Source organism: Macrotis lagotis, chromosome 1 (assembly GCF_037893015.1).
Source record: "Macrotis lagotis isolate mMagLag1 chromosome 1, bilby.v1.9.chrom.fasta, whole genome shotgun sequence".
In the NCBI taxonomy this organism is placed as follows: domain Eukaryota; kingdom Metazoa; phylum Chordata; class Mammalia; order Peramelemorphia; family Peramelidae; genus Macrotis; species Macrotis lagotis.
The window spans coordinates 915,945,498-915,968,767 of record NC_133658.1 but is presented as its reverse complement, the minus strand read 5'-3'; the positions used below and the strand labels follow the sequence as shown (position 1 = coordinate 915,968,767).

Here is a 23,270-nt window from a genome sequence, read left to right as displayed (position 1 = left end):
GGCCAGGCGCCCCATCTTGCTCGGGCCGAGGCCTTTTCGGGGATTCTTAAAACGTGTCTAAAGGGGAAACGGACGCCCCGAGGCAGAAGCGCACCCCCATTCACTGGGGGCCCCCCACTTCCTCTGCAGCTCCGAACCAAAGCCCCCCAGGCCCAAGAGGCGCAGGCCTCGCCCCGCCCACCCCAGCACCCTTCACATTGCACCGTTCCCCCAAACTCCCCCAGACCCCCCTCCAACAGACCTCCGACAGCCCCCGGGCCCCCAGGGCCTCTTTGATGTCCAGCCACTCCCACTTTAGGAAAAATTATGTTTTCCCAGATTTGCTCCAATGATTCCACAAAATCCACCAAAGCCGCCCCACCCATGCCTCTTCCTATGCTCCACTCCTGGGGTCTCCCCTAGAAACACGGGGCAGCTCAGTCTTCCTTCAGCCTTCTGGCTTCATTGGCCATCCCACATTTGGTGAAAAAAGTCAGGGGGATGTGAGGGTGGGTGGGCAGCCTGGCCCCAGGGGCGTACCCCCAGGACCCCCTGGTGCCAGCGGCCCAAAGCATCCTGCTGGGACACCCGCATTGGTAGGGTGGTACAACCAGGAGCTGGGTAGAGTGGGCGAGCTGGGGTGTGGAGGTAAGATTGCCCCTTTCTCCTGTGACTTGCATCAGGGAGGTTTATTCCATTGCCCCCTAATAGTGAAGAGACATGTGACCAAGAACAGGGTTGGGGGGATTGAAAATTCAAATTTACTAGATGGTATATATATACATATATGTTTTTGCAAGACATTGGGGTTAAGTGGCTTGCCCAAGGCCACACAGCTAGGTCATTATTAAGTATCCGAGACTGGATTTGAACTCAGGGACGCCTGACTCCAGGGCCGGTGCTTTATCCACTGCGCCTAGCTGCCCCATTTCTATTAGTTTTCATTGCAGGATGAATTTTAGCCATATTCTTTGGGACCATGCTGAAGAGTCAATCTATTTGGTTGGGGCATAAATCAGGAATGTAAGCGTTATTTGGAATATCCCTGTGCAATGGTCCACTGGCAAGGGTTCGCCATGAGGGACTTTCTCCACCTACAGTTGGGAGCTGTTGAAGCTAGCTTTGAGCATCACCTGGTGGCCAAGTTGGTTCTGGCACCCCAAGACACACTTTAATGCCTTTAGGTAAAACTCTTATGGCACTGGTCTGTGAAAGGGCAAAAATTGTTTCCCAAGGCCTAGATAGGGCAGACCGTCCTAGGGATGTGGCAACCAAGGGTCCTAGAGAGATCCTCTGAAGCTCTGTAGGGCCAACTTAACCATTAGGGCAAGACAGAGGTGGAACTGGAGATTACAACGCTTTAGAAATTTAAGTTTGCAAAACACTTTCTCCACTACCTTGGTGAATTGGATAGGGCAAGTGAAATAATTGTGCTACCCAGGAGATGCATCCTCTATCCAGGCAGGAGCGTGGGTCTGGAGGAGGGTAAACAAATGACCTTACTTTTTGTTCCTTTGGCTTAGAAGAGAGTTGAATAACCTTGAGCTGGGACCATTAACACCAAAGGCATTCAAAAGAACAGAGGATCTTATAAAGCTTGTGGCTCTGGGCTATGAATCAAATAGAAGCTTGCTTGGCCCAAGGACAGATTTCTGTAACCACTGCATAGTAGTTAAGAGCTAGTAAATGCTCCTCAGGAAATATAATGGCCTATGGAAAGGAGCTGCTAACAGAGAAAGTGATTTTTTTTTCTTTTAGGTTTTTGCAAGGCAATGGGGTTAAGTAGCTTGCCCAAGGCCACACTGCTAGGTAATTCTTAAGTGTCTGAGGCTGGATTTGAACTGAGGTCCTCCTGACTTCAGGGCCGGTGCTCTATCCACTGCGCCACCTAGCCATCCCAAAAGTGTGATATTCTAAAGCGGACACCAGCAGCCCTGCAAATGTATGGTCTCAAGGGACCCCTAATAACACTTTTACAGGTGTTCCCTAAAAACTTTCCCTTCATATGCCCTGGTCTCACCTGTTCTGTGTGTTGTAGGAGAATGTAACCTATCTGCAGTTTCATTAGTTTTTTATTTTGACCTAAAGTTTTTACTTTGCAAAAAGTATACTTGTCAATGGAGGATTATGAGCTCTGGTTTTTACTAGCTACTATAATTCACTAAGTAGCTCTATCCTAGGGTCATTTTTTGTTTTCTGGAGACGGACAGCGTCCCAGGTCCTTCATTTGCTTTGTGTCTTCTGAGTCAGTGGAATACTTGCCTCTCTCTATGCTTATTTTACCAAGAGGAGATTGAGAATATGAAAAATATCTTGCCCAAGGTATGTGAGGGGGAGATTTGAACCCAAGTCTTTGGACTCCTAAGTCCAAGATCTTTCTCTACTTCATATTGCAATGATGAGAACAGGAGAGAAGAGACACAAGAAAAGGTCACAGATGAAGGAAACAGAACCTGGCTGGACATGACAGCCTTTCTGACATTTTCATGGAAGATAGAATTTTTATTTATTTCCAAGGGGACCGAGGGGCTGATGTGTGGGCATCCTCATCTCTCTTCCCTGCTATTGCCCCTCAGTCTGCCTATGGGTTCTTTGCCAACCCCCAGTGCCTAAAGCTGCCGGGGAGGCTTAAGGAGATAAAGAAAATGGGCCCTTCGAGGCACAGGGCGAAGTCGAACCAGGGGAGCCTCCTCTCGGGCTCCCTCTCGAAGCCCATCCCGGATAGCCTGCAGCCTATGGCGCTTCTCATTGAGCCAACGACTGCCAGCCCGGCTCTCGCCCCGGACCATCCGATGCGGCAGCCTGACGATCCAGAAAGATACTCTGGGCTGGCTTTCAGTGTGGAAGCTGCTCAATCCACTGCTGGAGAGACTCTGGGGGGTTTCATTCTCCTCATCCTCAGGCACCTGGAATCATAGAACCCCAAGGGCTCTGAGCTGAAAGGGACCTCTCTCCCTGAGCAGGAATCTTGAGAAACGGACACAACCTTTCCTGGAAGACTTTCTGGTATGGTGAACTCACTCCTCCCTATGTGTGGCCAACTCTAACTTCCTCCTCCTCTATTTCTGCCTCTGCCACTTTCACCTCCTGCTCCTGGGTGAACTAACTGGGGCCATACATTCACAAGCTGCAAGGAAGTTTCTTGGCAGTCTGGCCCACCTTCACTTTGCTTGTCCCTTCCACAGGAAGAGGTCTCCTGATTCTTTCCCCTCCTGCTTCATCCCATGTCTTTCAGTCCCACCCCTGACGGCTGGGAGACAGAGGTACGGACAAAGGGGAGAGCAGCATGAACTTGGGTCTTGGTCTTGCTTCCCCCCCATCCCCAAAGACACAGTATTTCTGTCCCCTCATCCTCTTTCCTTCCTCCAATTGACTGGACAATGGAAGCATCTCTGACCTTCCAGTCATCCTCCATGTTCCCTTCTGAAGGCTCAATTGCAGCCACTATCTTCTCTGAAATCATCACATCTCCAGTCCGATTATCAGTCACCTGTGATATTAGTATAGAAAGGGGTCGGGGGAGAGAGGCAGACCAAGAAGCCCATCCCCTTTACCAAAACCTCTTCTGTCCATCACTAGATTTCTTTCTCAGCTGTGACCAGTGTTCAGACCAGAGTGGGAAGGAGCAGAGATGTCTGGCTGACTAGAGACAGCTGGGCTTGGGAGGCTGAGAAAGGGGAAGGAGGCTGACCTTGTCTATCTGGTGATGACTGTAGACAGTGTTGTTCCCCAGGTGTCGTTGTTTCTGGTCTTCATTGTGGTAATTGGAGGGGAGGCTCCTAAAGTCCACTGAAGGTGACATGAGGTTGTCCATGCCCCTGAACAAATCATCCTGAGGGAGCCCCAGCCAAGAAGAGAGGGAGATCAGAAGGCAGGGGGAGGGGGAGGGGGAGAGAATCCAGAAAGGACCTTGGCGAAGTCAGTGGACAGATGTCACGGCCTCCCTCTGATTCTGTCCCACCAAACTTGTGGCCCTCTCCTGTCCTCCATCTATGTCTGAGCCTCAGGCCCTCTGGCCTCTGGGCTGTGTCCCCATCTTCGTACTTGTTCTTCTTTCTAAATACCCCCCTAGTTTCCTTGGCACCCCAATCTTAGTTCCTGTCTCTTCCTGTCTCCTCCATGGCTGAGTCAACTTTGTCCCGTCCCCCCATCCTTCCCTTACAATTCTGTCCACCATCGCTCTAGATCTCTGCATTTGTCCTCCTTCCCTCCTTCAGTTTCTCCCTCTGGAACTGTGCCATGGCCCAGGGTCAAGATCTCTCCGGGTCTCGCTGCCTCCACCTCCCTCAGCCTTCCTTCGGCTCACCCTCAGGAAGAAGCGGTTGAGGCTGCGGAAGAGGCTGTGGATGCCCAGTAGGTTCATGGTCGCCAGCTCCGGACTCTCGGGAGAGTCGAGCCCCGCGGGGGCGCGGTTGTAGCCGTGGCCATGCTCAAGGCCAGAGAAGGGTGCAGCTTGGTCCTTGGGGGGGGCCGCCAGGAGCAGCAAGAGGAGCAGCAGGGGCTGCGGCCACATGGCGGGGCGAGGCCTGAGGGTGGGAGAGGGGCGGAGGTCAGAAGCCCCGCCTCTGCAGACAGGCCCCGCCCCTCCCCAGGTGAGCGTCCTCCTTCCCAACCAGGTGTGGCTCCCGACACTGGGACCTTTCTACTAGGAGATGCCCCACCGAGGCAGGCTGCCCACAGGAGAACGGCCACGCCCCCGCCCAACTGCCCGCCCCGCGCCCCGCGCCCCGCCCCAGAACTTGCTGGAAAGCCCCCGCGAGCCTCCAGCGCCTGGCCCCTAGGGTCTGCTGGGGCTCAGGGTGGCACTGTAAGTGGGCAAGGTCAAACGGGGGGACACGACTGGCTTGGGGCGGGCAGGGGGCCAAGGGGGCCCGAACTTTAAACACCCAGTCCTCCGAAGACCAGCCCTGCTTCCTCCACAGTCCCGGAGAAGTCTTAGTCTGGTGCCACCCATCCTTGGCATCCTGGCCTCCAGGTCCTAGCACCACCACCGTTCTCCAGGACCCAGGCTCTCCGACCACCAGCTCTTGCCTTCAGGGACCCAGGCGACCCATTCCGCAGAAGCTCAGCCCCCTTCCTTCAGAGCCGCAAGGATGTGTCCACAGTCCGGCCCCCCTTTGAGGAACTTGAAGTGGGGGGGGGGGGCTCCTCCGCTTCTGCTACTCCCTCACGGACCCCTAGGCCCTTGTCTCTCTCAGCTAAGTCTCAGTACTTGGGGGATTGAGGATGGCTGAGTGTGTGCTGTAGGGCGGGGTGGGGTGCTGCCCCCAACCCCGACTGAGCTGAGGTCACAAGAAGCTAGGTCACAGAGGCCAGAGGAGCGCCCCTCCCTCTTCATTCCTAAAAGGGCCACTCCCAAGGCTTTTCTCAGTCTCCTCCACTCCCTAGGGGCTTCTTTCTGGTTCTCCAAAGATCTGGTGTTGGAGAAGCAGCTGGGAGGAGTCGTAAAGCACTGAAGCCTAATCTCTGACACATGCTGGCTGTGTGACCCTGGACAAGTCATGTCCTTCTCAACAGTCTAAATTCTACAAGACTCGAAAATGACAGCCTGACCTGTATAGCTCATTTTCTCACCTGGAGGATCCCAGAACCTATAAAATCCCAGGCCAGGCACTAGCCTTGCTGTCCACAGAAGGAACTTAATAAATATTTGCTCTGAGTTGACAAAGTAGATATAATGCTACATTTTTTATTCCTTCCCTACATCCTAGTTCTGGAAAAGTCCTCAGAGATTTGGAATTGAACCCAGATTTGGGTTCAATTGAAATCATCACTTCACCACAGTCTGCCTTATTTTCCTGATCTATCAAATGGTGACGATAATGACACCTAGCCCATAGGCCACACTGGCAGAGGCATGATTCCCTTACTGGGGGAGTGGGGCGGAGTACCCCCAGCAAGGTTGCAAATTTGTGTAGGTGGATCATTGTGTATAGAATACTGGGTCTGGAATTCAAATTTGACCTCAGATTCTCGCTACCCAGGTGATTCTAGGCAAGTCATTTCACCCTACTGGCCTCAGTTCCTTATCTGTAAAAAGAGGAGGAGGAAAATACAAACCACTCTTGTTTCTTTGCCCAAGATAACTCCAAATGGTCACAAAGAGTTAAATACTACTGAAAAGACCAAAGAACAAGAAGATCCCTTTATTAATCTGGTGAACCTTATGGATGAACCCCTGAATGTTATTGTTCAACCTTTAATTCTCTTGAGAATTAGATGTTAGGCAGAACTGCCCAGAGTTGTCACCCTCACTCTCTCCTCCAGAGTTATTGAAGTCTGGTGTCAAGATAAAAGTCAGATGACAATGGGTGATGTTGGCCTTTCTAAATTAAGATCACAGTTTGTGTGAGGCAACACCCATTCAATGACTAAGGGCTAGATAAGAATTGAGACAAAAGATGGCCCAATTTATGATCATGAAAACGTCAGTCTGGGAGGGGCTGACCTTCAAAGTTGAATGTGTGTTAGAGTGATCAGAAAGCTTTTGTCATTGGCTCAAGTCCTAGTTCCCTGGACCAGCAAAGTCTTCAAACACTCTGGGTTTATTTGACAGTTTGAGTGAATGCCTCAAGAGATTCTTGCATCATTTCCTGATAATTTGGTGCATCTGGATTTCTGACCAGAAGAGGAAGGTGATAACAGTTTTGGACTATTCAAAGTTGCTAAATGGTGAGTGCCATTTCTGCAAAGCCTGTTAAAATCCAGGATCCTATTGGGTTCAGAACTGAGATAGTGTGCCATCCAGGAAAGAGAATTGCATCAGAAATCAGAGGACCTGGATGCCAATCTTTCCACTGATATTTCCCACCTGACTGGATTTAGGCATGTCACCTAACCTCATTAGGTCTCAGTTTCTTCATCCTCAAAATGAGGGGGTGGCCTCAAAAGTCTTTTTTTTTCCCTTTTGAGATTCAGGATACTTTCATCTCCAAAAGATAAAAGCAAATATCAGCTGGCCCTGTTCAGAGAATGTCGAACACCTTTAAAATTGTTTTTGTTGTTTTTTGTTTTCGTTTGTTTGTTTTAGTTTTGGTGGTTTCTATCCAATTTTGTGAGAACTCTTCATCCCAGTGATCTCTCTCCTGGGGATATTGTGGAGAAGGACAAGAAAGGACAGAAAGAAACAGTCTGGATGGTGCCTTCGAATGCCCTGAGCGAGGATAGGAAGGATGAGAAAAGCACATTGACTTCAGGGAAGACTTAAGACAGCCCTTTGCATCACATGCTGATGCTCACCTGCAAGACTTTGGAGTTGTTTGATGCCAGGTAAGCAAGAACTGCCAGGAACCCATTGTAGTTGCCAGTAGAGGATGATTGATGAGATGATATCCCCCACTCAAACTTGAGACACTGGCTTCAAGATGAGCTGTCTCTGAGAAGCTCTAGGTTTTTGTCAAACTAATTAAGTATTAACTGATTGCCATCTACTGATCTACTCCAATCTGGGCTAAAGGGATGTTCTCTGCCAGAGATGAGTAACAGTACTAAGAAAATGTGAATTTAAGTATGAAAGGGCTAGGGAAAGCAAATGTGTAGATAGATAGGCTGTGCCCCTCACCCCCATGGGTCTAAAGCTACAGTGAAATTCAATGGAAAGATGATCTGTGAAAGGCAGGGGATGGACCTTTGTCACCTGGAAGGGCAAATGAGAGGCTGGCCAGATCCTGCTAGAAACCCAGGGAACTGATCCATTTTACCTTGGAGTCCTTCCTGCACTGCTTCCCATATCTCCCTGTTTGCAGAGTCTATGTAGGTGGGCTCCAAACACACAAATCCCACAATCCATTGTAGATAAGTACTACAAGTACAAAGGGAAGGGGGGGCATAATGTTCCATGAGAGGGGGAGCACTTAATAATTTTGTAGCCATGTTGCCTAATTCTTTTTAACAAATCACTGTAAAGTCAATTGTGTCTTAAGAATAAGCTCAGTTGATAGAGAAAAGGACATTTTTTGGATGGGGATTTTGAGGGCTAGAGATAAGAATTCCATTAAGCATCAGACATACAAATACAGAAAGAGAGGGGGAAGGGGGGAGGGAAAGAATGGGGAGAGAGGGGGGGAGAGAGAGAGGGAGGGAGAGAGAGAGAGAAATTGGGATCAGGAAAGGGAGCTTTAGCCCAGACAGTCACAGAGAGAGTGAGGGTAAACTATGAAAGAGTAGATTGCAGCATGCTTTCTAGCAGAAGGGAAGTTTTGATTTGATGGTGGTCCCAGATCTGGAGATTGAAATGGGAGGCAAGGAAATGACTGAGGTCTAAAGTGAAACAGGGCTGAGCTGACCAAGTAGATTAGACCTTTTGAGATAGTCATCAATAAAGAAAGGGCAAATGGACCAGGAGTTCCAGTTGATGTTGCTTGTTCTTCATTTTCAAAGCAGATCATGGTCTCAGAGAGGTGACACCATGATACTACCAACCTCACACATTCAGGATGGAGGGGGCAGCTAGGTGGTGCAGTGGATAGAGCACTGGCCCTGGAGTCAGGAGGCCCTGAGTTCAAATCCGGCCTCAGACACTTAATAATTAATTACCTAGCTGTGTGGCCTTGGGCAAGCCACTTAACCCCATTTGCCCTTGCAAAAGCCTAAAAAAAATAAAATTCAGGATGGGGACCTGGAAAGTCTCTGGATCAGAGTTCTTAGTAGACCACAAGTTCTGTATAAGTCAGCAATGTGGGATGTGGCAGACACATCTTGGACTGTATTGAGGGGTAGGGTTTACAGAAACAAGGAGGCAGTAGACTGTCTTCTGCCCTTTCAGATAATATCTGCATTGAGTAGTTCTGGGCACTTCAGTTTAGGACAGATTTTTAAAAATTTATTTTTCCAACAACACGTAATGGAAATTTTCAACAATCATTTTTTTTACATATTTCTCCCTCCCCCCCCTGAGAGAAAGCAATGTAATATGTGTTCTATATTTATAATCACGCTAAACATAGATCCATATTAATCATGGTGTGAAAGTAGAATCACATCCAAACGAAAGAGAAAAAACCCGACATAATTCACAAGACAATTGAAGACAATAAACTTTGGTTTGCATTTAACCTCCACAGTTCCTTCTCTGGATATGGATGGTGTCTCCATCACAAGTCTTTATTATTGTACTGCAGAAGTGATCTTGGACAGATTTCATTGAACTTGTGAAAAGCAATACAGGAAAAGGAAATCAGGATGAAGAAGGGCCTTGAATCTCTATCATCTGAGGATCAGTGAAAGAAGTGGAGTTGTTTAACCTGGAGAAGAGAAGCCTGGGAGTGGGGTTGGGATATGACAATTCTATCCAGATATCAGAAGGACTGCTATGTTGAGGAGGGTTTAGGATTCAGTTGGAGCACAGACAGCAGAATCAGAGGTAACAGGTAGGCATCAGGAAGACCTGAATTCAAATCCAGTCTCCAGACACTTAGTAGTTATGTGACACTGGCCAAGTCACCCTGATAAAAAAAAATAGCCTTCCTAAAAATTGGACCTATTACAAATTAGAATGGGCTACTTTGAAAGTATTGACAGTTTCATTATACATGACAGCTTTAAGCAAAATAAATTTCACTGTTTTAACCTCTTGACACAATTTCTGCTTTTTAAATATTTTTTTTGCTTTTATTTTGTAGTTCTTGCTTTTTAAATCATCTGATAGGTAGGAAATTTTATTCCAGTCTCTCATTTTTTTATACTAGTATGTAGTTTTATTTTTAGATGTGTTTCTTGTGTTGGGAGTGGGGGTGTATATTCGTTGCCCATGTAGGTTTTGTACATGTCCAAATGGATTTGCTGAAATGTGGCTAGTAGGGAAGCTTTGAAAGGTGTCTTGGGAATCCTTCCTACACCTGCTTGGAGGGGTGTAGGAGAGAAGGCCAGGATCCTGACCATTCAGCTCTTCAGAGAGGGAGGGGTACCACACTAGAATATATTTTATCTGCACTTTTGCAAAGAGGCGGCTAGGTGGTGCCATAGTGCACAAAACTCTGGTCTTGGAGTAAGAAAAACTTATCTAAATTCAAATCTGGCCTCAGGCACTTATTAGTTGTGTGATCTTTAGCAAGTTTTACCCTGTATGTCTCAGTTTCTTCATCTGTAAAATGGAATGGAGAAGGAAATGGCAAACCACTCCAGCATCTTTACCAAGAAAACTCCAAAAGGCATGATGACTGTAAAATTACTCATCACCACCTTTAACCTTGATGGTCTAGGAGAATGGTTTACTCCTTAGATTCAACCCACATTGTTGGTTGTTATTCTTTTTAGATTTTTAGTTTTTGCAAGGCAATGGGGTTAAGTGGCTTGCCCAAGGTCACACAGCTAAGTAATGATTAAGTATCTGAGGCTGGGTTTGAACTCAGGTACTCCTGACTCCAGGGCCGGTGCTCTTATTCACTTCGACACCTAGCCGCCCCCTTGGTTGTTATTCTTTAGAGAGAGAGGGGTACTCCAAACTTATAAATAGGAGGTTTGACCCCTCCCCACCAAATGTTGATTATACAAAAGATCACCCCTAGTAATGAAGAGTAAAAACCATTTTATCCAGCAGGTTAAAAAAATAATCAAGTGTAAGGGGATGCTCATCTCTTGGCTGGACAAGATGTGGCATATGAATATAATGGAGTGCCCTTAGGAAATGGCAATAAGAAATGATGAGAAAGCAGATTTCAGAAAAACCTGAAAAGACTTGTATGAACTAATGTTGAGTGAAATGAGTAGAACCAGGAAAACATTGTACACTGTAACAGCAACATCGTGTGATGATCAACTAAGAATGACTGAGCTCTACTCAGCAACACAATGATTCAAGACATTTACAAAGGACTCATGATACAAAATGCTGTGCACATCCAGATGAACTGGTGGATTCTGAAGTTTGAAGCATGTTTTTTCATGTGTGTGTGTGTGTGTGTGTGTGTGTGTGTGTGTTTCCTTTTGGTATGTTTCTTTTTTCACAACTATGATGAAAATGTTTTACATGGTCATACAAAAATAACGTATTGGGGTCGTTAGGTGGTGCAGTGAATAGAGCTCCAGCCCTGGAGTCAGGAGGACCTGAGTTCAGGTCCAGCCTCAGACACTTAATTGCCTAGCTGTGTGGCCTTGGGCAAGCCACTTAACCCCATTTGCCTTGCAAAAACCTAAAAAAAAATATCAAATTGCTTACCATTTTTAGGAAGGGGAGGGAGAAAAATTTGGAACTCAAAATCTTGTAAAAATGAATGCTAAAAAATGTCTTTACATATAATTGAGGGAAACTACTGTTAAATAAAGAAACTGCCAAGTGAATAAACTCTCCGGATGGGGAAAAAATAACTCAGTTTAAGCAAAAAGAGATTCTGAGCTCATCCATGGGAAAGTCCTCCAAAGTCTCTAAGGAATCACAGTTGAGACATTTTTGTCCTATATGTCTAAGCCTTCCCAAAGTCTGTTTTTTCCCCTCCTGGGATTCGCTTCGAAGAGAATCTTGAAGCATGAAGGTAGAAAAATCTATCTCTTCTCCTAAGCTGTCACCCCAACCCTGCCTCTTGGGTAGGTGTGTCCAGTGTTTGCATCATTCTCTTAACCACTGAGGAGAGGCTTACACAAAAGCTGCAAGCTCAAAACCAGTGTTAACATTTCTTCTGTACCCTTTTCCAACAAACTTATTCTATTCCACAAACTTTCTCTTGCCATACATGCAGTGCCTTCCCACCCTGAGAATGCCTCCCCTTCAGGTATACATTTGGGTCCATAATCTGTTGTAATTTCATGTTTATCTTTTGTGATGTTTACGTGAATTCAGTTTTTACTCACTCTATTTTGGAGGTATTGGAGAGAATTGTGGAAAATCATTCCACCATGCCTGGTGTTAGCTCATCTTGAACTATTTAAAATTTCAAATTGTTTTCAAACTTACTACTGCCTAGGTCCCCTCCTCACTTCATCTTTCTGATGGTGATTTTTTTAAACCCATATTACATTTATTGGCTAAATCATTTTCCCCCTTCTTTGTTTTATGTATCCTTTGTGAGTGTAAAATTTCTGGAAAAAAAATCTGAACTCCTTCACAATTCTATAACTACATTTATATATACTTTAATAAACCATCCAACAAATATATTAATCTCACCCTATTTTCTGGGCATTGGGGACCAGGAGGTGGAGAAATGCACTGAGGATTGTCTCACTCTTGGAAATTTCAATGAAGAAATGTTAAATAAAAGCAGCATCCCAATGTGGGATTCACTATGAGTCCATGTCAAGCTGATCACCACCAACAACTGCCATTACTATCTTTCAAAACTCCTAAGGTCAGGTTATCATCTCTGGTTCTATACCCTGACCTTCCCTAGCACACTGGGTGCTGCTGTCGAATAGGAAATCATACCTCTCTCTACTGAGGTATAATGTGAAAGTAATTTTTCTTGGAAAAGGTGACTTCCCAATGCTCAGACAAACCTACAAACTTTCTCTTGCCTTCCTACCCTGAGAATGCCTCCCCTCCAGGTATAAATTTGGGACTTTAATCTGATGTAATTTCGTGTTTATCTTTTGTGATGTTTATGTGAATTCAGTTTTAGTTACTCTATTTTGGAGGTATTGGAGAGAATGTGGAAAATCATTCCACCATGCCTATAGGCATGGTGTTAACTCATCTTGAACTATTTTAAACCCCAAATTGTTTTCAAACTGACTACTGCCTAGATCCCCTCCTCACTTCATCTTTCTGATGGTGATTTTTTTAACCCATATGTAAGACTTTACATTTATTCTTATAACATTTCATCTCTCCAGATTTTGCCCATTATTCCAGTCCATCAAGGTATGTCACCTACAAATGACCCCAAGCTACTCCTTTCCTCTCCCTGACCTTCCATTGAGGTTGAGTTGAGAAGTCCTGTCTTGACGAAAGAAGCCAGGCCAGTGACCTTCTAGGGAAAGCCAGGAGCCAATGAATACCTCCCTCTACAGAGCCAAGTTTCCCAGTAAATGAAATGATTTTTTATTTCTTACCTAGAACTCAAGGTTTATTGGACAGAAAAGGGAACTGGAAAAGAAGATGGATAAGAAGGAAAGAACTTTCACTATGGGAGATGTGGGGGGCTTCAGGAAGTTAAAGGATAATGGGTTCTGTGTCTCTGGGAAAGGAAACGACAGAATAGGGGGGTCTCTCAGAGTAAAAAAGGAGCAAAAGTAGACAGGACACAACAAATGGGGGGGGCAGGGAGAAAGGGAGCTAGAGAATATGATTCCAGGATCCCAGAGTAGAGAAGAAGAGATTGGGGGATAAGATGCCTGGTTTCCCAGAAGGAAAAAAAAAGGATTGGGGGAAAGCATGTTGAGGTCCCCAGAAAGAATAGGATATGGTAGTTCAAAGTAAGAAGATCGGTGGGGGGATGCTGTCCGGGGAAAGAAGAGGAGGCTGGAGGAAAGGAAGGTGGAGTAGTAGAGGCCACTAGCATACTAAGGGAAATGGTAGAGGAGAGGGTTCTGGGGCTCAGGATGAGACAGAGATGGAGCACAACAAGTGGCACCTTGAAAGCAGGATACCATGAAGTCATCAATTCCCAATCCTGCTAGGGAGAAAATATTAGGGAGTGGAGGCCTCAAAAAAAATATATGCTAGAGGATCCTTGGGAAAAGAAGGGAGTGGAGACAAGTACCTCGGAGCCCCTGAGGGTGCTTAAAGAAAGGACCTGGCTGGCCCAAGAAGGGAGAGGCTAGGTAGGCACCTAGGTACCAGCGTCCCTGCGAGAAAGAGATCTGGGAGGAGAGGAAGCTTGGGATAGGACTCCAGGGTCCCCTGGAGGAGAGCCATCTGGGACAGAGAATGGGACTTTCAGGTAAGATGAGAGGGTCTTGGGCCAGGACTGTCTCACGTTGGCTAGGGTGGGGAGGGGGTTGTCTAAGAGTATCGTGAGAGCTTGTCGTAGACGTGATCCAGGTTCCTGCAGAGGAACATCGAGAGCGACATGACCCCGAGCTAGGGAGAGAGGAAGGAGATATGGGTGGGTCAGAGTTGGAGCTGGCATGGGCTAGGGACAAGGGTGGGTATGGGGTGAGGGCTCCCGGATGGGGTCAGAGGCGCGGGGGTGGGGGTCAGAGGCAGGGCCGGCGGGAACAGAAGCAGGGGATGGCGGGGCCTGGGGCTGAGCTGGTCCTTTATTGGCAGCCCTGGGACCCTAGCCGGCAGGTGGACCAGACGATCGACAGCCTGGTCGAGCTCGAGGCCCGACGCTGTCGAGGTAGCCAGCGACCCACCACGGTGGGCATCCGGCTCGACTCCTGGCCCTCCCACGAAGTGCAGCAGCATGCCATGCCCCAGCTGGAAAAGGGTGTCCCTGAATAGCCGTTCCCGCCCCCCCCTGCCGCAGATGACTCGCCCTCCAGCCCCTGGCACCGGGAGCCCCAGGCCTGGGCATGGGGCAGCAGCACCAGCGTCAGCCCCGCTGCCGCCACCTGCAACGGGACACGTGCGTCAACTTGGCGTGGGGCCTTCGGGTCTAATCTGGGAGGTTCCCGAGCAGTCTTGGCCCATCATCCTGTCCCCTCCTAGACTCGCTCCTTCTCTACCAATCGCGGGGCCAAGCGCAATGGGGAAGGACCCCTGTACAAGGACTGGGTGGGGCTACCCCTACTGAGACCAAACCAAGCTCAATTCACTCCTAGTCCTCGGGGTTGGGGGGGTCATTTGACTGGGGTCGACTGAGGCAGGAACTCCCCCGGCACCCCATCTTTGGTCAATCGGGGAATGCCTCAGCTAAGCGAGAATGGATGTTCTGCATTGCCAAGGGCCACCTAAGAGAGGGGCTAGGCTTTCCGTCCCACGGCCAATCAGGAGTGGCTGGTGTCACCCCCCTTCCCCCCACAGGGAGCGAACAATAATAGGGCGGATCCGTGACGGAGCGGGAAAGCTTTCATGGAGAATCGAATTCTCAAGAGACGGGACAGGAGGACCCGATGCCAAGGTTGCCCACCCGAGAAAGGGGAGAGGTGGGGGAACTCCAGGCTCGGGGGAGGGCACCCGGAGGTGCCCAGCTCCAGGAGGGGCTCACCTCGAGCAACCCTAGACCCAGGCTGATGCCCACGATGGAGATGAGGTTGTTGTGCAGCCAGGTGTAGATGCTCCGAAAGCAGCCCTGTGGGGACGGGGGGCGAGGGAGTCACGGAGCTGCACATGGTTCCGCCCCGGCCCCCACCCCCGTCCGCCCCCTCGGACCCTCCCCGAGCTCCCCTACCTCCTGGTAGACTCCGCTATCGGCTGACATCCAGCACAGCTCGCCCGAGCGATATCGGGCTGGGGGCACGGGGTTGCCCGGCCCGGGCACGACCACAGCGGCCCGAGTCCCAGCCCCGACCGCAGGCTGGCTGGCTCTAGGGACGTCCGCAGGGCTCTGGGGTGCGGTCGGTATCACCGAAGTGTTCTGGCAGGAGCAAGGTACCCGCGGACCCAGTCCCGACTGAAAGTCGTTGGAGGTGGAGGTTTTTTCGGGGCCGCTGGGGGCCGAGCCATTAGACCTCAGGGAGGATGCCAGCAGCCAGTCCTGGGGGGAGTTCCAGCCGCAGCAGCGAAGCTGAGGGACAGAGAGGTCGGGTCACAGAGAACCGGGGCAGGGACTCCCCGCGGGGTCCCTGGAGGTGGGGAGGGGTGGGCTATGGTGGCAGGGGCTGGCAGGGGCTCCCACCTGGAACTGCACAAAATCCCAATTCTCAGCAGTGCTGTAAGCAGACGGATACTTGTGATAATTCTCGATTACATCCAGCACGATTTCCCTCACCTTCCGCTCCAGCTGGGTCAGAAAAGGGGTGGGAGAGAGACATAGAATACCTTATCTGCCCCTCATCCTGCCTCCTTAGCCTCTCTTCAAGTTTCCCAATCTGCTCCTTTCCCTGCCTTTATCCCATAGGATTATTCTCCCCCCACCCCTTTTTGGTTTCTGCAAGGCAATGGGGTTAAATAACTTGCCCAAGGTGGCACAACTAGATAATCATTAAGTGTCTGAGGTCGGATTTGAACTTAGGTCCTCCTGACTGCAGGGCCGGTTTTCTATCCCCTGCTCCACCTAGCTGCCTGCTTTGCTCATTTCGTTCCTTTGCTGCTCTCCCTTCCTCGTGTGCCCCTTTTTTTGTTAGTCTTTGTATCAGCCCCTGTCTATGACGAGTCTGTCATGTTCCTCTTTCGCTCATCTTTGCCTCTTTCATTATGTCTCCCGTTCTTTCTCTGTCTATCCCCTTTTCTTCTGCCTCTTTCCCTCCAGTCTGGGGCTCAGATTTTACTTCCCTCCCTCCCTCTCCGTCTCTTGCTCTGGTTTTTTATTTCCCATTGGCCAGTGGGCAGGTCTTACTCACAAGGCCATGCTGGGTGTAGATGAGGACTCCTACTGTGATCTGAGTAGTAAACAGGAGCAGCAGAAGACCAAAATACTGAGGAAAGGGGAAGAGTTAGGACCTCCAGCTCCAGGTGGGGAACAGGGGCTGGGACAGGAAGGGGAGTCCTTAGGGCTGCCCTGGAGGTTGGAAGATCCCTAGGGAGACATTAGGAACTGGGCAATTTGGGGTATCCTAGGGGAAGGTCTCAGAGGATTTTCAGGGGCATCCACAGGGTACCACTCACAAGGCCAAGGAGGCACCGAATTTCCTTGAGGGCTCCAAGGCAGCCAAGGAGGGAAAGGAGGCCGGTGAGGACCCCAGATGTGGCCAGCACATAGGACCATATCTTCAGTGGTGTAAAGGACAGGCCTGCAAGAAACCCACAGATTAGTGGGAGAGGGGAGGTAAAGAGGAGGCCTTGATGGGAAGGAGGAACTACAGCTCATGGAAGGAATTTAGATTTCCTTGAATCCAACCCTTTTTTGACAAATGGGGAAATTAAGGCTCCAAAAAGGGAGGGGACTTGACTATGGTGAGGCAGGAAGTTGGTGTCGGAGTCAGGATTCCAAAATTGGGCCCAGAGGAAGCTATTCCTGGGTCAGGTATAATAGAAGTGAAGACAGCCAGGATTGAGTTAAGAGAATCCCTTACCCAGGAAGGAGGCAAAGCTGTTCTTATCGATGAGAATCCAGAGGCCAAAGCAGAATACAAGGCTGCCCAGGACCTGAGGGGGCAGGGAGGGGTGAGTGGGGGACTGGAGATGGATTCAACAGGAATGTGGGAGGGGTGGGCTCAGGGCTTTGGGGAGGATAACTCACGAAGAAGAAGACGTTGAAGACAAAGAGGAAATATTTCGTGAGGCTGAGACAGCCCTTCTCCGCCATGGCCTTAACCTGGGGGTTTAGAGACAGAGGACCCGGGCACTGCAGAGACTCAAGAGATTCTGAGAGGTACAGAAATCAAGACCTCAAGCTCCCCATGACCCAGGTTGAAGACTTTAGGAAACATCCCCAAGCCTACCTCTCCCCATTTTCCCATTTTAGCCAAGGAGGACCCTTAGGTACTCAATCTGGGAGTGATCCTTGGCATCTGCCCCCAACCCACCCCCACCCCTGAGGTACCATGGGGCTCCAACATCAACTCTAAATCTTTATTTCACTCATCAATGAAAGAGAAAGAACGGATTGAGTGGGCAACTAAAAAGAGCTACAAAATGAAACCACTACATTTCTTGTGCTCACCCACCTCCTTCTAGGCTCTTAACTTTCATAAATTGTCTCCTGGACTATTCAACAATTATTTATTTAAATGTCTTCTATAAACCAGGTGCTGGGTTAGTATAGGGAGTATAGACCAAAAAAAACCAACCAAACAAAAAAAATACAAAAACCAGGCCAGTGTGTTTTCATCCTATTAGATGGTATGGGAACTCAGAAAGACCTGAGTTCAAATCTAGCCTCAGACAAACTCAGACCCAGGCAAATCACTTTAAGTTTATTTGTCTCAGATTCCTGAGAATTTCTGAATTGGAAAAGGAAATGGCAAACCACTCCAGGATCTCTCTCTCTCCCAAGAAAACCTAAATGGAGTCATGAAGAATCAGACAGGACTGACTCAACAGTGACTTGACAACAAACAAAACATGTGCACACAAAGTACAAAAAAAAATTTTTTTTTGGCAGGAGGAGGGACTAATAAATGAGGGAACTGGGAAAGAGGTCCTGTAGTACCTAAGCCCTGAATCCCCTCCAGGGTAAAACAACTGTAAAAGTCTACAATCTCTAGGAGTGCTCTTTGCCTTCAGACTTTCTTCTCTACACAGTCCTCAGTCATCTTTCTAAAGCCCCTTTCTTCTCCAAGACCTCCCTTGGCTCCCCTCTGCCTCCAGGCCAGTTTTTTCCCCTCCTGATCCTTGCCTTGTAGTCGATCTGACCTGGGTCCCACAACAACCTTTTTTTTTTTCTCCACCTTCTGCACTTCAGTCATTACAAGAAGCTTCTCTTCTATGCTCTAGCCTATCCTTCCTTTGCTCCATGCCTTCACATTCCAGGCCTGGGACCAACACCCTCCTTCCAGGAGAGATGACCAGTGAAGTCACTGTCCTCTCAGTGCTCTGACCAGGGGACAAAATCTCCACATTGATAAGAATGAGATTCCCACAATCTCCACAATTCTTTCTGCTTGCTGGACTCTCATCTCTAGAGGGAAGTAATTTAGAAAAAGGAATCCTGATTCTATAGTCCTGGGGACCTGGGTTCAAATTGTACCTCAGATATACCTGCTACTAATGTGTGTCTGAGCTGGCCTTTAATTCCCTGGTCTCAAACCCCTCTTCCCCGGTCCACTCCAGCACGGCTTCCTTCCTGACCCCCCTAGCTCGGGGTACCTCTAATCACAATGTCTCAGAGCCTTAAGTTTGGCTTCTTTGCTGCAAGGAGACTGGGGAATCTTGCCCTCGAAGCACTTACAATCTAATGAGGGAAACATTATATGAAGTGCCTCATGAAATAGCAGGTGCTCAAGGTGGAAGGGAAAGAGAGGAAAACAAACTAAAGGAGGTGACTCTTTAAGATTGGAGGGAGACTAAAAAAGCGGAAGCTTCTGCAGTCCCCACCTCCTCCCGGCTTCCCCAGCCCAGACACAGGCCCGGACACACACCTCCTCCTCCTCCTCTAGATCCCTGGTCTCGGGGTTTCCCTCCGAATCCCCAGTCTCCTTGGGGTGCCAAGTCTCCTGAGAACTGTTTGAGATCCAGGACTTCTCCGATTTTTCAAGTTTCTCAATGTCAAATTTCACAGCACCTCTTTTCCCCTTTGAGCTCCAGGTCACTTCAGACTCATCTGGGGTCCTCATCTCCTTATATTCCTCTGGATCCCTGACCTCAACTTTCTCTGGGTTCCAGGGCTCCCTTGGACCTCTGATCCCCTCAGTCTCCCCTGGACCCCTGATCCCCTCAGTCTCCCCTGGGTCCCTGATCCCCTCACTCTCTCCTGGGCCCCTGATCTTCCAAGTCTCCCCCATGTCCCTAATTTTTTTAGCCTCCTCTGAGTCTCTAGTATTCTCAGTCTCTTTGGGACCCTTAATCCCCTCATTGTCCTGTGGGCCTCTGGTCCCTTCAGACTTCCCTGGGGTCCTGATTTTCTCAGATCCCTGTGGATCATTGCTCTTCTCAGAGCTATGGGGGTACCCCGCTTCCTCTCTGGTCACTGCTGTCCCTGAGGCCTGGAGGGACCATTCCCATGTGTCCATAGCTCTGAGGGTGGGGAGGACAGAGGATTGTCTGTGGGTCCTGCTTGGGGCTCTACTTTCACACAGGTGATCTCCTTTGCTGGCCCAAACTCTACCTCACAGAGACAAGATGACCTCATGGATGTGAGGCTCTGTGTGGCTCAGTGTCACTTGGGCTGTCCCTCTGTGTGTTTCCTTCAAAGACTGAGGAACCTAAAATGTCAAAGCTCCAGGGGACCTTGGAGAACCCTGAATCCCAGAAGCTCATCGGTCTGAGGAGGAAAGTGAGGCCGCATTTGAGGGTCTTTCCCTGTCTCAGGATTTCTTCCCCCTCTCTGAAAGTCCCAGGTTGGCTTGGCCTGTCCCTGCACACAGTTCTCGCTGTTTCTGTTTTGTCTGACTGCCCTGCCCCCAACAAGGGCCCCCATGTATTTGGGCCCCCATGACTCAGTCTCTGCTTCTTTGTAGATGGGCCTTCCCCTGAGTGTCCGGTCCTCGCACCTGGGGTTTGTCGGGAACCCCAGGGACACAGCACTGGTAAACCCCTATCGCACTGCCCCCTCCCCAGGAAGTACAGTGGCTTCCTCCCAGATCACAGGCGACGCCTGAGGAAGTGGGGGGAAGGGCCGCCACCCGAGGAGGGAAACACCAGAGCTCTTGGTGGCACGGGGGCTGGGGGAGGGTGGCGCTTGTGGGTCTGGGGGGGACTCAGGGGCAAAGACCTCGTGTCGGAGTTGCGCGGGGACAGCAATGGAGGGAACCAGGTAGCCGCCCCGTAACGAATAACGGGCTTCGAGGGGCGCTTCCTTAACGGTTAGGGATCCCTAGCTGAGATCCTGGAGGGTGTTGGGAGAGATTCAGACGTTTGGGGCAAAGAGAAAGAAGGGGTTTATTTTGTAAGCGCTTAGAGATCCATTTCCGACTTCCCGCGGTGCCGGTGCCCACGAAGCGCGTGTGCGTCTGCGGTGCGAGAGCCGGGAGGACCAAGGATGCGGACTAAAGGGTCGGCGTGGATGCGGACTAAAGGGTCGGCGTGGATGCGGGCTGAAGGGTCGGCGTGGATGCGGGCTGAAGGGTCGGCGTGGGAAGGGTAAGGTTCCCCCGTTCCGGACCGCGTGGGACACCTTCCTGGGGGCGGGAGGCCCGGCCTCGGAAGGGCGCAGAAGTCGGGACAGGCGTCCCTCAAGCGCTTAGAGGTCCCCCCTCCCCCTGGCTGGAAGGTAAGGTCCGCTCACCTCGGAAGAAGCTTCGGCGCGGAGTCGGATGGACAGCGGCCAGGCTGAGTGACCGCCCACTTCACTTGGGGAGACTGAGAGCCTGGGCTGCCTGGCCCGGGGCCGCACCCAGCTTCTCCGCCCCCCACCTGGCCGGGAAGGAGGAGCGGCTGATTGGCTTCAGCTTGGAGGGGGGCGGGGCCAGGGCTCGAGAGGCCCCTCCCTGGAAGCCTTGGCTTGGGGGGGGTGGGCTCTAATCACCTTGGACTCCTCCCACCCCATCTCGGGCCGCGCTCTAGTCTAAGGAACGGCTCAGAAGTTCATTGTCTATTCTTAAGAGAAATCTAGTTCTAGATTTGGGGAGGGGTTCTGTGTCTGAGGCAGCCCCTGAGTTCTAGATCTGTGTGTGTGTGTGTGTGTGTGTGTGAGTTTGATTCCAGATACCGCTTAGGAAACTCTAGGGTGTGAGGGAGGGGTATAATCGAAAATGAGAAGAATTTGCCATCTGAAGACCTGCCAATTTGACTCTGACTCTGTGTTACCTCAGTTTCCTGGGCTGCAAAGTGAGGGAGTTGCACTTCGTCTTGATGAGGTAGGGCCTACCGTCCCATCCCCTTCCATCTTCACCAGTCTACAGGATGGAGATTCAAGAGGGGGCGATCCACACCAGCTGTAGCTGAACTGCCAGTCTGGAATGACAAGGTTGGATACATCCTTGCCCAAGCAGGCATCTCTGTGGGCTGGGTGCCGTCTGGAGGTTTCCCCATGTGTGCTTCCAGAATGGAGCCAGACCCTGGAGGGTGGAGAGCAGAAGACTTGGCTCCCTTCCTAAAGCCTCCTCCTCTTCCAGTCTCCCCCACCAGACACCTTTCTCTTCTGTACATTTTCCTGTGGTTGACCATGGGGATTCCCTTCTTAGTTATGGAGATGGCCTTGGAGTAACACCTGGTAACATCTGAACTCTCAGACTCTATGAAGTTCTGGTTGTTCCTCCTGATTGCCTTAGCCACCAGCTTGGTAAGGCCACCTTCTGCCCTGCACAAGAGGGGTCTGGATCAGGCTGCAGCGAAGCCCACTGGAGTCCAACTCTGCTTACCCTGGTAGTTCCTCCTGAGGTAACCTCTCTGGTGGCTCTCACTACGTCATTGCCTAGGGTATATTGCCTTAGTCCTTCTGGTTCCCACTGCCCTGGGCCATTGTCCTTGCCTGGTTGGGGCTGATTAGCCACCCCCCCACACACACACACCTTGAAAGGTGCCAGTCTGCTCAGGGAGGGGAATGTGGGTGAGGAGTAGAATTGGGAGGTCAGGGAGAAGCTCATACTGACCCCTATCCCCCATCTCTGGGCTATCTTGCTACTGTTGGAGATCCATCATCTCCCAAGTCCTTTTGGACAAGGATGACAACCTATTCCTGGTACCATAAGGACCTTGTATCAGTGAGGGTGGGGGGCCTGGTCTTGAGCCTCTCTGCCTCCCTTTTCCTGGCCTGACTCTTCATTGTACTCTTGGTCCTGTGCAAGAAGTCTATGGGAAAGGTGGGTGACTGATGGCTGCTGTCCTGTAAATATTGAGCCCTACAGATCTTGACTCCCTGGTCCTTGATCCTGGAAACCCATGTTTCCTTGACCTTTGATTCATGGACCCCTGAGCTCCCTCCTTTCTGTCACCTGGCCCTGATGAATATCTCTTTATCCTTAGATTTTATATTTCTCCTTGATTTTTCCTTCTGTCATCCTGCTTTGCTTCCTCAGCCAGAGCTACTTGCTCAAAGGTGATGGGCTCTTCCATTTGGTGAGAGTAAGGGTGAGGAGAAGCTGAAGGAGAGGGAGGTACACTGGACAGAGAAGCTCAGGAGACCTACTATTTCCTCCTGCTGGCTAGGGAATCACGAGCAAGACAGTTCAATTCTGTCTCAGTCTCCCCTTTTGTAAAGTGAGTACAATGATACCTGCCAGCACCACTTACCCATAGGACAGTTGTGAGGATTAATGACCAAGTCATTTTCTTGGGGTCTCACTGTTGGCTCCTCAGGCTGGTTCTTAGGCTCAGTCTCTTCCTGTCTCTGCTTCTTTTTTCTGTCTACTCCTCTCTTTCTCCCTATATCTGCCCTGGTAGACATATGTGGCTCATCACCTCTGTGATTATGGGTGGGGATCCAAGAGTTCCCTGGCCCTCCTCCCTCTCTGCCTCCTCAGATGTGGCCCATCACTTCTGTGACTATGGGTGAGGACCCAGGAGTTCCCTGGGCCTCCTCCCTCCCCGGGGCCCTCAGATGTAGTTCATCGCCTCCATGACTTCAAGAAGGCAATGGGTGGGACCCCATTATTTGCCCCAAGCCTGGGCTACAGGTAGCATCATTGCCTTTGCTTGCCCACCACACAATAACTGCAGCCAGGATGCTGGTATTGGGGTCCTTATCAATCTAGCCATATGCCTGCTGACCACATAGGTGGTTTTCAGTATGCTTGGCTCCTGGCTCATTATCCTCTCCTGTAAATGTAGTCAG

At 49.9% G+C, this 23,270-nt stretch overlaps 2 protein-coding genes and 1 long non-coding RNA gene across 10 annotated transcripts; 1 reads left to right on the top strand and 2 right to left on the bottom strand.

The window, feature by feature from the left end:
• The first annotated feature begins 420 nt into the window (after window positions 1-420).
• LOC141509905 (uncharacterized) lies at window positions 421-9,561 on the top strand. 2 transcript variants are annotated; one of them, XR_012474732.1, is made up of 4 exons: window positions 421-627; window positions 6,536-6,651; window positions 7,010-7,248; window positions 9,042-9,561. It is a non-coding gene; the product is annotated as an uncharacterized LOC141509905 (long non-coding RNA). The 2 variants fall into 2 exon arrangements; XR_012474731.1 differs by lacking the exon at window positions 421-627 and having other exon boundaries at window positions 4,767-6,651.
• Window positions 2,461-5,222, bottom strand: DKKL1 (dickkopf like acrosomal protein 1). 5 transcript variants are annotated; one of them, XM_074219777.1, is made up of 5 exons: window positions 5,011-5,222; window positions 4,286-4,505; window positions 3,671-3,811; window positions 3,377-3,469; window positions 2,461-2,885 (listed from the first exon to the last, which is right to left on the bottom strand). In XM_074219777.1, exons 2-5 carry the CDS (start codon window positions 4,490-4,492, stop codon window positions 2,589-2,591), a joined length of 738 nt encoding a protein of 245 aa, XP_074075878.1. In that variant the 5' UTR covers window positions 4,493-4,505; window positions 5,011-5,222; the 3' UTR covers window positions 2,461-2,588. The 5 variants fall into 5 exon arrangements, with proteins under 5 accessions (XP_074075878.1, XP_074075876.1, XP_074075880.1 ...); XM_074219775.1 differs by lacking the exon at window positions 5,011-5,222 and adding an exon at window positions 4,866-4,948; XM_074219779.1 differs by lacking the exon at window positions 5,011-5,222 and adding an exon at window positions 4,641-4,707.
• CD37 (CD37 molecule) lies at window positions 8,765-23,032 on the bottom strand. 3 transcript variants are annotated; one of them, XM_074219772.1, is made up of 12 exons: window positions 22,730-23,032; window positions 21,305-21,451; window positions 20,784-20,911; window positions 18,979-20,616; window positions 17,139-17,213; window positions 16,972-17,044; window positions 16,565-16,689; window positions 16,300-16,374; window positions 15,636-15,740; window positions 15,189-15,524; window positions 15,006-15,089; window positions 13,944-14,409 (listed from the first exon to the last, which is right to left on the bottom strand). In XM_074219772.1, the coding sequence occupies exons 4-12, from the start codon at window positions 19,567-19,569 to the stop codon at window positions 14,113-14,115; spliced, it is 1,761 nt and encodes a 586-aa protein (XP_074075873.1). In that variant the 5' UTR covers window positions 19,570-20,616; window positions 20,784-20,911; window positions 21,305-21,451; window positions 22,730-23,032; the 3' UTR covers window positions 13,944-14,112. The 3 variants fall into 3 exon arrangements, with proteins under 3 accessions (XP_074075874.1, XP_074075873.1, XP_074075875.1); XM_074219773.1 differs by lacking the exons at window positions 13,944-14,409; window positions 21,305-21,451; window positions 22,730-23,032 and adding an exon at window positions 8,765-13,933 and having other exon boundaries at window positions 20,784-21,079; XM_074219774.1 differs by lacking the exons at window positions 18,979-20,616; window positions 21,305-21,451; window positions 22,730-23,032 and having other exon boundaries at window positions 20,784-21,079.
• Between the last annotated feature and the right edge of the window lie 238 nt (window positions 23,033-23,270).

Bases quoted from the DNA above. Each gene is read 5' to 3' on its own strand.
- DKKL1 (XM_074219775.1), bottom strand. From the start codon at position 4,942: ATGCCAAGGATGGGTGGCACCAGACTAAGACTTCTCCGGGACTGTGGA. The intron at 4,506-4,865 runs GTGTTTAAAGTT...TCCCACCCTCAG, and splicing joins GCTGGTCTTCGGAGGACTGG to GCCTCGCCCCGCCATGTGGC. The intron at 2,886-3,376 runs GTCAGAGATGCT...CTATGATTCCAG, and splicing joins ACATGGAGGATGACTGGAAG to GTGCCTGAGGATGAGGAGAA.
- CD37 (XM_074219772.1), bottom strand. From the start codon at position 19,569: ATGGACACATGGGAATGGTCCCTCCAGGCCTCAGGGACAGCAGTGACC. The intron at 16,375-16,564 runs GTGAGTGGTACC...CCCTTTCCTCAG, and splicing joins TTCGGTGCCTCCTTGGCCTT to TATTTTGGTCTTCTGCTGCT. The intron at 15,525-15,635 runs GTGGGAGCCCCT...TCTGTCCCTCAG, and splicing joins GGGATTTTGTGCAGTTCCAG to CTTCGCTGCTGCGGCTGGAA.